The sequence below is a fragment of the Calliphora vicina genome, chromosome 5 (assembly GCF_958450345.1).
Source record: "Calliphora vicina chromosome 5, idCalVici1.1, whole genome shotgun sequence".
Lineage (NCBI taxonomy): Eukaryota > Metazoa > Arthropoda > Insecta > Diptera > Calliphoridae > Calliphora > Calliphora vicina.
The window spans coordinates 96860869-96877406 of NC_088784.1; the positions used below are offsets into that span (position 1 = coordinate 96860869).

General features: G+C 29.2%; 4 protein-coding genes across 4 annotated transcripts in view; all 4 read right to left on the reverse strand.

The window, feature by feature from the left end:
- EDTP (Egg-derived tyrosine phosphatase) overlaps positions 1 to 16538 on the reverse strand; it is a 97052-nt gene that overhangs the window by 42110 nt on the left and 38404 nt on the right. The window lies entirely within an intron of this gene.
- Positions 28 to 4173, reverse strand: LOC135960716 (uncharacterized). Its single transcript, XM_065512076.1, has 3 exons — positions 2986 to 4173; positions 2224 to 2922; positions 28 to 753 (listed from the first exon to the last, which is right to left on the reverse strand). Exons 1-3 carry the CDS (start codon positions 4137 to 4139, stop codon positions 390 to 392), a joined length of 2217 nt encoding a protein of 738 aa, XP_065368148.1. The 5' UTR covers positions 4140 to 4173; the 3' UTR covers positions 28 to 389.
- Positions 6248 to 9640, reverse strand: LOC135962549 (uncharacterized). Its single transcript, XM_065514549.1, has 5 exons — positions 9520 to 9640; positions 9306 to 9450; positions 7978 to 8106; positions 6618 to 6773; positions 6248 to 6429 (listed from the first exon to the last, which is right to left on the reverse strand). Exons 1-5 carry the CDS (start codon positions 9633 to 9635, stop codon positions 6274 to 6276), a joined length of 702 nt encoding a protein of 233 aa, XP_065370621.1. The 5' UTR covers positions 9636 to 9640; the 3' UTR covers positions 6248 to 6273.
- Positions 12565 to 13020, reverse strand: LOC135962145 (uncharacterized). The gene has a single exon (XM_065513909.1). The coding sequence runs from the start codon at positions 12832 to 12834 to the stop codon at positions 12682 to 12684; it is 153 nt and encodes a 50-aa protein (XP_065369981.1). The 5' UTR covers positions 12835 to 13020; the 3' UTR covers positions 12565 to 12681.

Consider the following 16538-nt stretch of genomic DNA (forward strand, 5'->3'; position numbering starts at 1 on the left):
AAATTAAAACACAAAACCACTTAAAAATATATGTAAATATAATATTTAGTCTTTTTTTCACAATTTATTTAACAAATATAGTAAAATTAGCGAAATATTTATAGTGTTAGAATAATTTAGGAACAATACAAATATTTTGATAACAAAATATATTGACAATTTGTAATTATTATTATTTTCTTTTTAAATAAATTTCCTTTTTTATCACAAAATATAAACAAAAAGAAAGTTTTACAATAAAAATTATTATAAAATAACAAACATAGGACAAGCCATCAACAAAAACAAGTTACTATAGAAATTTCATTTACTATCGATTATACGAATTTAATATCCAATATTCGAATAATTTTCTTTATACAACATACTAGCATTATTATTGCTCTAAATCAAATCATGGATATATTTTTTACACTGTCTTTTATCGCATAATTTTGTTTACGCATTTTAAAATAATAATAACGCTCTTGTGGTCCAGGCTGGGAAACATGTTGCAAGAATTCATGCTCATCAAATTCATTGGAGGGATAAATAAATCGTTTTGGTTTCTGTGAGGCTGCTACTTCAATTTCTGTACTGGAATATTCTTTTAGATGTGTTTCATACATTTGGGTAATTATATCTTGAGATGCGTACTGACTACTGCCCGTTTCTGAATTTAAAACTGATGATGGTATTAATTCTATTGAACGATTTTCCAAGCAGTTTTGTTGTTTTTCTCTTTCAGCTAAAACATTTAACAGGATGGGATTTCTAAAATGAGGTGAGAACAAAGAAATCGATATTTAAAAAAAATATTAATATTTTTTTTCTCGATTAAACGCTTATTTACAAAGTTATTAAGGATTTTAGATTTCTCAGTTTCTTCATATGAAAAATCGATTTTTGGTCAGAAATATGAGTGATCACAGATCGTACTCCTTTTCTCGATTAAACGCTTATTTACAAAGTTATTAACGATTTTAGATTTTTGAGTTTTTTCATATCAAAAATCGGTTTTTGGTCAGAAATATGAGTGATCACAGATCAAGGTTCTTTTCTTTATTGAACGCTTATTTACAATGTTATTAAAGATTTTAGATTTTTTAGTTTTTTTTCATATAAAGAAAAATCGATTTTTGGTCGGAAATATAAGTGATCACTGATCGTGCTCCTTTTCTCGATTAAACGCTTATTTACAAAGTTATTTAGGATTTTGGATTTTTGAGTTCTTTATATGAGAAATTGATTTTTGGTCAGAAATATGAGTGATCACTGATCGTGCTCCTTTTCTCGATTAAACGCTTATTTACAAAGTTATTAAGGTTTTTGGATTTTTCAGTTTCTTCATATGAAAAATCGATTTTTGGTCAGAAATTTGAGTGATCACATGTCAAGGTCCTTTTCTTGATTAAACGCTTGTTTACAAAGTTATTAAGGATTTTAGATATTTGAGTTTTTCATATGAAAAAACGATTTTTGGTCAGAAATATAAGTGATCACAGATGAAGGTCCTTTCTTGATTAAACGCTTATTTACAAAGTTATTAAGGATTTTAATTTTTGAGTTTCTTCATATGAAAAATCGATTTTTGGTAAGAAATATGAGTGATCACAGATTGAACTCCTTTTCTCGATTAAACGGTTTTTTACCAAGTTTAAGGATTATGATATGAAAAATCGATTTTTTTTATCCGAAATATGAATGATCAAAGATCGAGTTTATTTTCTAGATTAAACGCTTGTTTACAAAGTTTGAGTTTTTTCATATGAAAAATATGTTTTTGGTCAGAAATATGAGTGATCACAGATCAAGGTTCTTTTCTTGATTAAACGCTTATTTACAAAGTTATTGAGAATTTTAGATTTTTGAGTTTCTTTATATGAAAAATCGATTTTTGGTCGGAAATATGAGTGATCACAGATCGATCTTCTTATCTATATATAAAAACACATATATGCAAAGTTATTAAGGATTTTAGATTTTTTATCCCGATTAAATGCTTGTTTACAAAGTTATTAAAGACTTTATATATTTTTTTTTTTATATATTTATATTTACAAAGTTATTAACGATTTTAGATTTTTCAATTTTTTCATATGAAAAGTTGTTTTTTGGTTAGAAAAATGATTCTATTTTCACATATTGATGGTGAGTAAACAAGATTCGGCACAGCCGAATATAACACTTTTACTTGTTATTTGAATTCTTGGAATTGTTATTATCATTTTTGTCTGTACTCACCTTGTTCTATTCAACCACTGTTCAATTTCTTCATTAGATTTTGTTGAATCGCCCAAATAATCATTTTCCGCAATATATTTATTACGTTGCAGCAAAACATTTAAATCTATTTCCGATTCCTCATCCAACTCACAGCCACAGCAGTAAATCTCCAAAATTTTCTTATTTTCAGCCAGGGACTTGAGGATTTCATTTGCAGCCCTGAGTGAAATTTTAATGGCACAAATATCTAGTTTAATTAAAGCTGGATGTTGCCTCAGTAACTCATTGGCTACACAACAACATAAACCCTTATCGGTTATAAATTTGACACCTCTGATATTTAGCTGAGCTATATGATTTGTGCCTATTATTTTTGGTATAAAGGCATGTAAAGCTTTATCAGTTATGGGATTACGTGCCAAACCCAAATATAAAAGCTCATTAGCTTTGTAATTTTTTAAAGCTTTTCCCAATTCACTCAAAACTTGTTCTCCCAATTTATTCAATTCTAATTCCAAGTTACGCAATGATTTAGTAGCTGCAAAAAGTTGTCCAAAGGCTAAACCACAATCATCTCCTAATTGATCAAAACCAAAATCTAAAGTTTCTAAATTTAGTAATACTCCCAAGGCGCGGCAAAGTGTTGCAAGTTTTTCGTAATCCATGCGGCTATTGCGTAAACGGAATGTGTGCAGTTGTGGCAAATGACTTAAACCACTGTAAATGAAAGTTTAATTAAGATTTCAGGTTACTGTATGTATATTGTGCCTCTAGACTTACACTGCCAAATTCTTGATATCATCATAAGAGAAATTCATGTGTTTCACATGATAATTACGTTGCTGTAAAGGTCCCCAAAATTCAATAATAAATATCTGTAGATTTGTAAAATATTGCACAAAACTTAAATCTATATGATGACAATCCTGGGCCGGATATTTGTATTTTTTTAAGTGCCTCAATAACAAAGACTTGTTACGTTTATCTATGATACGATCTTCTCCATCATCTTCGCTTTCTGAAAGTTCAATATCGAAAACATTGTCCGGTATTTTCTTAATGACTTTTTTTACAGCTATCTCTTTGGTAGCTCGTCGGGCCTCGTGGCGTTTTCGTTTAGCCTCTTTGGCTTCCTGAGCCTTTTGTTTAGCTTCTCTTAATTCTTGACGTTCTTTTTTCCGTTGTGCCTTCTTGTTTGACAATTCTTTTTCAATCTCTAATTGGGACTGCGTTTTGTTGTCTTCAGCTATTGCTATTCCATCTATTTCATCTTCAGTGGAGGTGGTTATCAAAGATTCACTGTCTGCATCGCTAGTTACTTCCTCCGAGGAAGTTTCTGATTCTGATTGAAAATACTTTTCAAAAGAACGTTCTTTTAAAGATTGTAAACGTTTTATGTGCATTTCGCTAACAAATTCTTTAACTTTTAAAGCCAACTCTTTCATTTCTTCTTCGTGCCAATATTCTGCCGGACATTCTTCTACTAATTCCACATACTTAAGTGAAACGCCCACATTTTTCCAATTAACATTACGTTTGGCCCTCAAAGATTTATCTTTGTGTTTAGTTAGTACTACCCTCTTCCAAAAACGCTCTTCGGATATGTGATAACATTTCGCCAAAGGTAGATCCACATCTAAAGCATCATAATGAACTTTTAATAGTTGGGGATCGCAGGCTACTATGGGCATGGGTTGTGGTCCAAATGACTGAGCCAAGACACGTACACATAAATTCACTAAAGTATCAAGATTATCATTTTCGAAGAATGCCTCTGCATACACCGAACGGCCACGTTCACTTATAAGTTGTATTGTCTGTGACGAAGGCTTGTAAACATCGTATACACGTTTTAAGGCCTCATCGTTGGGTACAGAAATGTTATTTATGTTTACTGGATATATTGGAGATTCAATTAACGGCTGCTCTTCCATTAAAATTTATTATATTCACAAAAATATTGCTCAATTTATCAATAACCCTACAAACAAAATATTTTATAAGGAATTGATTTGAAATCGTTTTGTTTGATAGAAATTTTTAAATAAGATATCCTAGAATAAACATCTTGAATATAATAAATATCATGGTCGCAAAAATTTTATAAAAAAACAAATAAGAGAGCTATATTCGGCTGTCTTATTTCACTAAATTATACTTCAAAATACAAATTTTAAATGTTTTTAGGTAAACAAAACTTTTTTTTTCCAAAGTTGTATTTTTAATTTTTTGAAAAATTTTTTTTTTTCGAAATATTTTCAATTTTTTTTTTAAAAATTTAAAAAATTTTTTTTTTGTTTTTAATTTTTTTTTTGTGAAAAAAAATGGGTTTAAAATTTTTTTTTCTGATTTTGACCCATTGTAGGTCCAACTTACTATGGTCGTTGCAAAGGTCTTTGAAATATCTATCATTAGATATCCATATTGTCTATATTAATGACTTAGTAATCCAGATATACATATGTAGGTCAAAAATCGAGGTTGTCCTGGTTTTGTCCTCATATCTCAGTCATTTGTGGACCGATTTTGCTGATTTTAAATAGGAAACTTCTCGGCATGTCTGACAGAATTATTGAAGATTTGGATCCCGAAGATATCTGGGGTCTTCAGAAAATTGATTTCAACAGACAGACGGACATGGCTTAATCGACTCCGCTATCTATAAGGATCCAGAATATACATATATACTTTATAGAGTCGGAAAATTACATTGTGGAAATTACAAACGGAATGACAAACTTATATATACCCTTCTCACGAAGGTGAAGGGTATAAAACGAATACATGCAATTAATATTTGAAAATTATTTCGAGCATTTCTTGTGGCCATTTCTGTTCTTAACGAAGCACATTCTGGACGTCGAATTTTGGGCCACTTTTTCCAGCATTGCTGGCCGTATGTCACTAATAACACAAATAATCTTGGCCTCCAAGGCGTCAATTGTTGCTGGTTTATCAGCATAAACCAGTGACTTCACAGGAAATAATCCAGAGGTGTCAAATCGCATTACCTTGGAGGCCAATTGACAGTTCCATTTCTCGAAATCAAGTTATCGCCAAATTTTCAATTCAATAAATCGATGGTTGCGGTCAGCGTATGTCACTTAACGCCATCATTTTTAAACCAAATCTCACCCGGACCAATGTCATCCATATTTCAAACAAAATATCATTGATCATGGTGCGGTAACGATTTCCATTGACCGTAACGGGAGCTACGGCTTAATTTTTGAAGAAATAAGGTCCGATGATGCCACCAGCGTGTTAACCGCACAAAAACGGTGAATTTTTCTGGATGTAATGGAGTCTGTAATGTCTGTTATGGATTGGTCTCACTCCATATGCCATAATTTTGTTTATTATCAAACCAGTTGAGCCTCATCGCTGGACCCAATTTTGCGATAAAACAGTCGTCTATAAGTTGCGTGAATCGATGACTGATTTTCAAAGTAAATTTGGATAATTTGGTAGCATTGTTCAAGCGTCAATCTAGTCATGATTATTTGCCTGAGTAGAGCTGTATGACAGTTCGTTTGACAGTTAACCAGTTCGTAAGTTCTATCGGGCTTTAAAAAATACCCTTTATATCGATACAATTTTGTTTATGGGTTCCCCTATCTCCATATAGACTCACTTAGAAGGGATTTTTGTAAATTTAAATGTTTAGAGGATAAAAACGGGTAAATTTTGTAACCTTATATCTTCTAAACTAATACAGATACAAACAACTTTTAAAATGCATCTTTATCTACTTAAAAAAGAGTAGACACGTGTTTGGACATATACATGCACCCTACTTCAGGGATTGGTCGAAAATAGTGATTTTTTAAAGTAAAAATAAAATATTGCTTCTTCCCATGATATAATTCACAGATTAAACAGATACGAAACAAATGACAGTTCTCAAAAAATTATTATCGAACCGTATGGTTATGTTGAGGTTATACAGCCACTTTTCAATGGTTGTGGTTTGCAACCATTGAAAAGTGCGGGAGATACATTAAAAATGTTTTAAAAATTAAACAAAAATATATTTTTATTTTTTCTTCTACATTTTTATTTTAAGCTCTACAACATATCATTTATAACTATACCCAACGATATAGAGAACCAAACAAATGCCCCAAATATACCATAAATATATAGAGCCGGTTTTAAGCAGTCCGTTAACGTTTTAATTTCATAGCGATCATGTTTTAACAGCATAGAAACATAAAGTGTATTCTGAAATTTAGAAAATTTATTAATAATACATCATTTGCAATTGTATTTAACTATATTTCAGAATTTATAAAACTGATATAAAATTAGAAAGTTCTGAAATGTATATAAATTTCTAGAATTTTCTAAAATGTAATTGAAATACAATTGAAAAAGGTGTAAACTTATGTTTGCAATAATTATTTACATACCATAATTAAAATAGGATATGCAATTGCTGTTACTGCAAAAAATGCCATGGTATAGAGTTTTGTAAACAATTTTGCAATTATAATTAAAGCGAAAATTAGCAGGATAAGCAACATATTTGCACTGAATACAGCTAAGACAAAAATAGGCAAATGGTCCTGAAATTGAGAGATCAAATTTATAATAAAATAAACTTCAAAATTAATTTACAATAAAACATAAACATCTGTAAATCATTGAAGCATACTATAATTCAAAGTTTAAGATCATTTCGAACTAAAGGTTCCAAATAATTATATTTTCCATTATAAGAATTATAATTCCATTTTCGAAACAAAATAAATATCAGCTCTTAACCATTCCGTTAATGAATTAATTCTTAGGCTTACTTCCTTTGTACTTCAAGTATACTAAATTCATTCCTTTGAGAATTCATTCTTTATAGAATTAATTCTTTATTGAATCATGCAAATTTTTTTGAATTCAAATTCATTAGATTTAAAAATAATAGGGAACATAGAGAAGATACGTAATTGTCAAAAACCCAAGTCTGTTGTCACAAACCTAACTCTTGCAATAACAAAATACATGCTAGTCAATGCATTTTGCTATTTTATCAGACATATGATTTGTTGTATTTTTGTTTGACAAATCGGAGTGTCTCGTCTCTATGTATAATTCTCTATGTTTAAAAATTTATAGAATAATTGAATTGTTCATCAATTCAAATCTACTAAAGGGGGCTTTTTAATCCCGATAGAACTTACGAAAGGGTTAACTGTCAAATGAACTGTCATATTGCGATCGCATTTTGACATTTATGAACAGTATACTCTGGCAAATCATCATGCATAGATTGACTCTTGATCCAAATTCTCTTTGACTTTTTTATCTCAAAATTGAGTTCGACGATGGGCTAATTTTTGGCTTTAAAAGGAAGCCGGAGCTCTCATTAGGGTCAATGGAGATCGTAACCGCACCATGATCAATGATTTTTTGTTTGAAAATATGGATGACATTGATCCGGGCGAGAAATGGTTTTAAAAGAATGGCTCTCGTGACATGCGGCGACCGCAACCATCGATTTATTGAAATCAAATTTTGGCGATAACTTGATTTCGTGAAATGGACCTGTCAATTGGCCTGCAAGGTAGTTAAACTTAGTTTACCCTTTATTTGAACCAAATACCAAGTAAATTTGCATTAATTAATATAAATAAGCTTTAAATTATTGAAATTTATTGTGACAAACCGTTTATTCTGAACAACTAAGCCAGTGTAATTGAAATGATCTTAAATTTGTAATACTTAAATATATATTAAGTACTTCATGCGTCACATATGTACAAGTAAAAAAATTACCAAATTTATTTTAGCTCCAATAACAAAAAGCAGCACCAGGCATATTAATATGACGGCCAAGGAAATATAAAGCACTATATGATCTGCATAATCAACTGTGATGCTTAATGCAATAACGAGAATTTCAACCTTAAAGTGAAAGATTACACAAATATTCATTAATAATGAGTAATTATATACTTTGTACCCACCGCCAAAAATATGAGGGTATATTGATTTTAACATTCCGTATGTAACACATAAAGATATTGGCCGTAAACCCACAAAAGTATATATATGAGGCCATCAGTGCAAAAGTGGTGTAACCCACAATTTTTGTTGGTTGCTTTTCTGGTGTTACATACATTCCTTACACAGTACAACATTTTTCAGTTCATTGCTTTGGGACTCAATTCTGACAATTGCACGTGAAAGTAGCCCCAAAAATAAGAACTTCTGCATCATTAGTTTTGTCAAGTTGGCTTCCGTATTAATTTAATGGCCATACGAATTTTTTTTCCTCAAGGTAGATTTTTATCACTTTTTCTATATTTTAGCACGGTTATATCTCGTATACCGTACGGAATATCTCTTTTGTGGCTGAAGCAAAGTTGTAGATATTGAATAGTAGAAAAAAGTACGAAACATACCTACCCGAAAAAGGTGCATCCAGTGCCTTAAAAATCGCAAAAATGCCCATTTTTTTAATTTTTTACCAATTTTTCACCTTTTTTGCTCAATAACTGGATTACAAATCCAATTATGGACTGATCCCCATGAAATTAGGTCGTGTGATATGTGTCTATATGAAAGTTATTTACCATGAATTTTGTATGTATACCATCATTTTTAACAGATTTATTCACTTTAAAGTGATTTTCGGAAGCGGGTCTTATATGGGAGCTACTTTCACGTGCAATTGTCAGAATTGAGTCCCAAAATCATGTGTTGTACTGTGTTATATTACCAACTTTCAATATAAAGTGAAGTAAGCCAACTTTTGGTATTCAAAAGTAGATGGAGTTGAAAAATCTTATTTGTACAAAGCATAATACAACAAAGTAATAGAGCAAAAGTTGTAAGTTACCCCTACCCCTAAGTAAATAGTTTGGGGTTATACCACTATTTCGCTGATAGCCTCATATTATATATGTCCGTCCATCTATGGCACGATGAAGGCCTAGAGGGATGAAATTTTTCCAAAGGTTTGGTATTGAAAATTACTAAAATCGGTCCAAACAAATAGTTATTTATGTCTCCAAAATATGTTGAATATTGCATTTTCAAACCAAATTATAACTTGACAATAATTTGGAATGGGATGTAGATTAAGAACAATAATCACTTACAAGTAGAATTCCAAATAGCCATTCCAATCCAGATGGTAAACTTTTACCCGTACAGTCGACTACCAATACTACAGTGACAATCAGCATAAAAGCTATATATCCTCCCAGCAACAGCCATGGATTTATTAGAAATTCAAATGATTCTCTGTAGAATATATGTACATACATACAGACAAATAGTTTTTTCAATTACATTTTTTATCTAACAGCTTACAAATTTATTAAAAGACACCATTGTATTACAGAACTTAGTATGAAGATTGTGGTTAAAAAATATATCTTTGATGTTTTCTTTTCAAAATCATAAGTTGCCGCAGCTGTTGTTTCCATTTCAATTTAAACAAATTTTACAGCGAATTTTCAAAATGAATTTTGTAGGTTGATTTTCAATACACTAAGAAAAATTGTATTGGTTGAGGTAAATGTTTTAAAATAAACTTCAAAATTAATTTGCAATAAAAGTTTAACATAAACAGCTGTGTTTAAGATAATCTCCAACAAGGACAAATAAGTTTAAACAGACAATTTAGTTAAACCCAGTTTAAACATTATTTGAACCAAATACAGAGATAATCCTGCATTTAATGTTATAAATAAGTCTCAATTTATCAAAGTTTAGTTTGCACAAAATGTTTATGAATTTTAATAATAGCTGTAGTATTTACATATACATATATTTAATTACATATTGACTTTGTAATTTTTATTAAAAGCCTTGTATAAATAATTTTCTTTTCGAATCGATTTACACAATAACGATTTTACTTTGTAACACTTCAATAGCTGCCACATCGTGATTTATACTAAGTAATAGTTTATTTAATTAAATAAACATCTGTTTAAAAATATAAATATACTCGTACATATCGTTAGATTAGTGTGCAAACGTGATAAGTCCATTTTCACAAAATTTTACAGGAGACACAAACAACGTTCTAAAATCCTTTGTTTTAAATATTTTTGAAATCACAGTTTAGAAGAAGTGAGTTAGCGACTCTACAGGTCCAATATATCGGAGTATTTTTTTGACCAGCTCAACGCTATGAACTTGTGGTTCCAACAAGACGGCACAACAAGTCACGACACAATAGAATTACCAAGTTTGGTGAGCAAGTAATCTCACACAACGGTGCTCGGGAAAGGCCCCCACGTTCGAACGATTTAACGCCTTTCGACTTTTTGCTTTGGGGTTACATAAAAGCGCTAGTCTAGGCCAACATTGAACGCGAAATTCCTGGTATTTCAACCGATTGTATTTTCATTTGAAATAAAAGTCATTACCATTTTCCTTTTTTATGAAAACGGCGCTTCAACGGCTATTTCTACATGACTACGATATTGGAGTATTTTTGGGACTAGACGAACGCTATGAATTTGGGCGTTATGTGGTTCTAACAAGACGGCACAAAGTGTCAAAAATCGAATTATTGATTACAGTTGTATTACACTTTATTTCAATAGCATTCTCCAGTAAAAAGGAAACATAAATTCAAGCCATATTTTTTGTTTGAAAAATATTTAATTTTTTCAAGTTTAAAACATAATTACATTTGCTATCAAGTCAAATTCCAACAAAATGTTCAAGTGCTTGTATTTTTGGGGCTTTGCTATTTGATATATTTAAAAATGTATTCCCATTAATCATTTTTACTGGAATTCAAGTTGAAAGCAAGTGTAATTCAAGTCTTTAATTATAGTCAAGCAGTTGAATTACAGTTGTATTACACTTTATTTCAATAGCATTCTCCAGTAAAAAGGAAACATAAATATGTTTTTTACTTGAAAAATATTTAATTTTTTCAAATATTTTTCAAGTTTAAAACTTAATTACATTCGCTATCAAGTCAAATTCGAACAAAATGTTAAAGTGCTTGCATTTTTGGGGCTTTGGTGCTTATTGAGTTTGATTTAAATTTAAAAGTTTATTCCCAATAAGCATTTGTACTGGAATTCCAGTTGAAAGCAAGTGTAATTCAAGCCTTGAATTATAGTCAAGCAATTGAATTACAGTTTTATTACACCTTATTTCAATAGCATTCGCAAGCAAAACGGAAACGTAAATACAAGCCATATGTTTTTTACTTGAAAAATATTTAATTTTTTTCAAATATTTTTCAAGTTTAAAATATAATTACATTTGCTATCAAGTCAAATTCCAATAAAATGTTCAAGTGCTTGAATTTAAATTTAAAAATGTATTCCCAATAAGTATTTTTTTTACTGGAATTCAAGTTAATGGCAAGTGTAATTCTAGACTTGAATTATAGTCAAGCAATTGAATTACAGTTGTATTACACTTTATTTCAAATGCATTCTCCAGTAAAAAGGAAACATAAATTCAAACCATATGTTTTTTATTTGAAAACTATTTAATTTTTTCAAATATTTTTCAAGTTTAAAACACAACAAGCTATATTCGGCTGTGCCGAATCTTACCAAATTATACTTCAAAATAAAAATTTTATTTTTTTTTCCAAAGTAGTTTTTTTCATTTTTTGTAAAAAAAATTTTTTCGAATTGTTTTTTTAAATTTTTAGAAAAAAAATACAAAATTTATTTTTTTTCCAAAGTTGTTTTTTTAATTTTTTGGAAAAAATTTTTTTCGAATTGTTTTTTTAATTTTTTAAATTTAAAAAAAAAAAAATTGGTGCAAAAAAAAATCGGATTAAAAAATATTTTTTCCGATTTTGACCCATTGTAGGTCTTATATACTTCGTTGCAAAGGTCTTTGAAATATCTATCATTAGTAATCCAGATATAGGTCAAAAACCGAAGTTGTCCTGGTTTTTTCTTTATATCTCAGACATTTGTGGACCGATTTTATGGATTTTAAATAGCAACAGAGCCGGAAGAATTCCGGAGATATTGATGTATGTGGATACCCTTTTCACGATGGTGGGTATATATAATTACATTTCTATTCAAGTCAAATTTCAACAAAATGTTCAAGTGCTTGTATTTTTGGGACTTTGGTGCTTATTGGGTTATGAATAAGGCCTATAGTATATATTTATTTATTAAATAAATTCAACTTGTTTTAATTAAATTTTCTTTTGAAACAAACATGTTACTTACGATCTTTTAACATTTTCTGGGATTTCCATAAGCCTGAATACTAATTAACCGAGTTGTTAAATGTCAATTAAACCACTTAATTAAATTAATCCAGCATAAATAAAATAAAAACCGGTACTTGTTATTATACAAAAAATGTATAATTACATTTCAATTTCCGTAAAATAATAAATAAACAATCATATCAAAATATATTCTTTGTATTAAATAATACATTTTATTGTAAAAAAACACACAAATGTCTTAAAAGTCAATACAAACTATTTATAATTATAATAGTAAAAATATAAAAAAAAATAACTTAATAACTCGTCATAAAACCGCCTCGCCTTAAACTCTTAACATAACGCACCGGCAGCTCGGGCAAATAAATACAAACGAAATACATTAGCGGACCAAATATTACAAAAACTGCCAACCAGAAAAATAGCGTGAAAATTGTAAATGCATCCATGCGTTTGATTTTGTTTGTGTTCTTTTTTTATTTGCACTTGGTCAAATCGAAAATGATGTAATTGCTAAGGCGGTTTGAGTGATTTTTGTTTGTTTGTTTGTTAAATTAAAACTTAAATGCTAATATCACTATGATTAATTAATTAATTTTGTTATAAAAATACACAAAACATCAATAATAATAATAATAAAAAAAAAGGATTTAAGCAGGTATCTTTAGTACACAATTTAAATATTAAAATGCATTTATCCAAAATACACCGTCAGAAAAATATTCATAAAACTTAATTCCCGAATAATCCAAAGAAAACGTATGCGGAACTGTATGAAATTTTATAGGAATTTTCTAGGAATGCCATCTGTAATGATACAAAAGAAATACAAAAAAATATTATTAATACAAATAAAGAAAACTAGTTTGATATTAATATTAAATTTATTTATTAGTATTTTTTTTTTAAATTTTAATAACAATGAATTGTATTGTTTAACAAAACCTACACAAACAACAATAAAAACATTAACAATAAACAGCTTTTGTATTTTTTGTTTGTAAATAAAAAAAAAGTTAAATTTTAAATCAAAATGAAACTTTTGTTTAGCTCCCCAGTTGAAACGGTCTTATTTTGAAATTGAGTACTTGCACTCTCTATGTTCTGGCTCAGACTGATTGTTTGTTTAATAACAAACTTTTTCTTAACGTGATTTCATAAAAAACAAATTGTTGTTTTGGCCCAAGTTTTACATACTGATGTTGGCTGGTTGGCTGGTGTTGTTTTTTTTATTATTGTACATGTATAGTTAGATACTCCTAAATTGTTGGGTTGTGCTGCGCTGTATATTATACTACTTATATACACCAAGGGTAAAGAACACAAAAAAAACATATGTTTATATGAGAGATTTTTTAAAAAAAAAAACGGCAAATTGATAAAATGTTATATTGTTTGGCTATTGATAGTGGAACCTGTATATTATTCATATAGTGTTCTAAAGTCTATTTATTTGAATATTTTGGCACAGTAAGCACACAATGGGGGAATTCCGAAAAAAGTAGATATAAATCTGTAATTTAAAAACAGACTAGTGGAAAACTAGTATAAAATGTATATTCATTTTGTCATCGAAATAGAACCAAAAAGTATATAATGGGTCTTCCAATAGGGACTTCCGAACTTTGACAGTTGATATCGATCATATTGTTGAAGCTATATCTGTCGAATTGGCTGTCATTTATTTAGTTTGTTTTGCCAAATCACCATGGACGTATATAGCGTTCAACAACATGTGCAAGTGATGAAATTGTTTTAACAAAATGGGTGTACTATTCGGTCAACGTTCCGCGTGCTTCTTCCATTTTACGCAATGAGTCTCATTTCTGGTAGAATGGGTATGTTAACGAACAAAATTCTCGAATTTGGGAGGATACCAATTCACATGATATCCCGCAAAAGTTTGAATGGATTTTTGGCTGGCGATTTCATAATTCATAATTCTTTGAGAACGACGCACAGTGGAGCCAGGTAGAATAAGTGAGGTTACAAAAATTTCATGTGTCTCTAAAAATATTGAATAAACATATTTTACAGGAAATTGTCCAACGATTTCAAATATGCTACTATTATTACAATCAGATTTTTGGTACAGAACATATAGCCTATTTTTAAAAACAGATAATTTTTATGTAAATTGGTCAGCTTTCAGATACAGATACGGTAACGGATCGTCATTCTTTTTGATTCTGTTGAATAAAAAAAATTGTGCTGTTTGCTTTGTGTTTGAAATTTACCAACTATCCATTTTTTCAATATTTCTCAACTTTGATGGAAAAAAAATACTATAAATTTCTATATTTAGCATATTTCCAAAGTAAGTTCTTTTGTTATTCCTTTAGCTAATGCAAAAATTTCCAGCTGCCCGCCAATGCCCCATTTTTTGCTAGAGGTAAAATTTTGAAAAAAGACATGGTTCAAAAAATGTATTGCATGCATTTTTTGGGAAATTTATGACATATAACCGTGAAAATCCATTTAATGTAACTTATTTTAGGGATTATGGGCAATATTTTACAAAAAAATTTTAAAATAAATTGAAAAAAAAATTGTAAATCTTTTTTGGAAAATTTTACAAAAAATTTAAAAATAAATTTAAAAAAAAAATATAAAAATTTTAAATTTTTTCTGCAATAATCTTAAATCATAAAAGAAATATAATAATTAAAAAATTTTAAAAAAAATATAATAAAAAATTATTTTACTTCCCATAAAATTGATTTTTCCACAAATTTCAACTTTGATAACCCAATTATCTATCTTTTAAATTTTTTGATTATCTTATTTGGTTCAAAAGTTCTGATTTTTGCAACGAAAAAACATAAATGGCGCCACTGTGCGACGTTGGCCAGGTCATCACCGTTGACGGCTATAGACGCCACCCAGCAAAGCTGCTGTGGACATTTGCCTAATAAAAAACTCTTTATATTCCTAGGGCCCATAGAAAATTCTTCCCGGAATAGGGATCTATGATAAATGAAAACCTAGAAAATAGCCATATCCAAAAATACAAAATATAGCAAATATGTAAAAATAAATCAGAAATCGATATTTTGTTTGGATCGGCCCATATTTAAACCCATAACCCTCATATAAAGTCCCATTCCATAAATAACTGTTTAGCTTCAAATGCGCAAAAAATTGTAACCAGTGCTAAATTTTCGTCGTAGAAGTGTTTTAGTACTAAATTTAAATCGTAGATGTATGTTAGTACAAAATTTTAATATTATATGCGTTTTAGTACTTAGTTTTTAATAGTAGATGTATTTTAGTACTAAAATTTAATCCCGGATGTAGTTTAGTACTATGTTTTAATTGTAGATCTATTTTTTTAATAGTAGAGGCATTTTAGTACTAAGTTTTAACCCCGGATGTAGTTTAGTACTAAGTTTTAATCGTAAAGATGAATTCTGGTACTAAATTTGTATTGTAGTTGTATTTTAATACTAAATTTTTAATAGTAGATGTATTTTAGTACTAAATTTGTATTATAGATTTATTTTAGTACTTAATTTTAATCGTTAATGTATTTCATAAATCTACTTTGTACCAAACATTATTCTTAGCACTCTATGTACAGACCATTAGTACTAAAATTTAATCGACGATATTTTAAAACCAAACATTAGTATATTTTATATTTAAACATTAATCGTGTGTATTTTCATTCGAAACCTTTGAATGGTTAATATTTTAGTACTAAAATTTAATCAAGGGTCTTTTAAATTTGTTAAAAAAATGCGCAAAGATTTGAATCTGCTATTAGTGAAAAGAAGACCATGTAAAAAAAAAATAAAATTTTAATTAAAAAATAAGAATACCTCGTAAACTATAAGAGATAATCTATAAGTGTAACTAGGTCTTAGCTATTAGATTCCTGTTATCCTTTAACATTTATTTAGTTAAAACTTGGGAACTTTTAACTATTAAACGATTTGGATGCATGTAACGCTTGTGTACTGGCTTTTTGACTAGCTAAAAAAACTGAAATTTTAATTTAAAAATAAGCATACCTTGTAAACTATACGAGATAATCTATAAGTGTAACTAGGTCTTAGCTATTAGATTCCTATTAGAACTTGGGATATTTTAAGTGTGAAACGATTTAGATGCATGTGTATTGGCTTTTTGAAAAACCAATCGAAAATAATAC

Excerpts from the sequence above, each read along its gene's own strand:
- LOC135960716 (XM_065512076.1), bottom strand. The coding sequence starts at position 4,139 with ATGGAAGAGCAGCCGTTAATTGAATCTCCAATATATCCAGTAAACATA. Across the intron at positions 2,923-2,985 it reads GATATCAAGAATTTGGCAGT|TGGTTTAAGTCATTTGCCAC; the intron begins GTAAGTCTAGAG and ends TTTCATTTACAG. Across the intron at positions 754-2,223 it reads CAGTGGTTGAATAGAACAAG|AAATCCCATCCTGTTAAATG; the intron begins GTGAGTACAGAC and ends ACCTCATTTTAG.
- LOC135962549 (XM_065514549.1), bottom strand. The coding sequence starts at position 9,635 with ATGGAAACAACAGCTGCGGCAACTTATGATTTTGAAAAGAAAACATCA. Across the intron at positions 8,107-9,305 it reads GGCTATTTGGAATTCTACTT|GTTGAAATTCTCGTTATTGC; the intron begins GTAAGTGATTAT and ends TTTCACTTTAAG. Across the intron at positions 6,774-7,977 it reads TTGGAGCTAAAATAAATTTG|GACCATTTGCCTATTTTTGT; the intron begins GTAATTTTTTTA and ends TCTCAATTTCAG.
- LOC135962145 (XM_065513909.1), bottom strand. The coding sequence starts at position 12,834 with ATGGATGCATTTACAATTTTCACGCTATTTTTCTGGTTGGCAGTTTTT.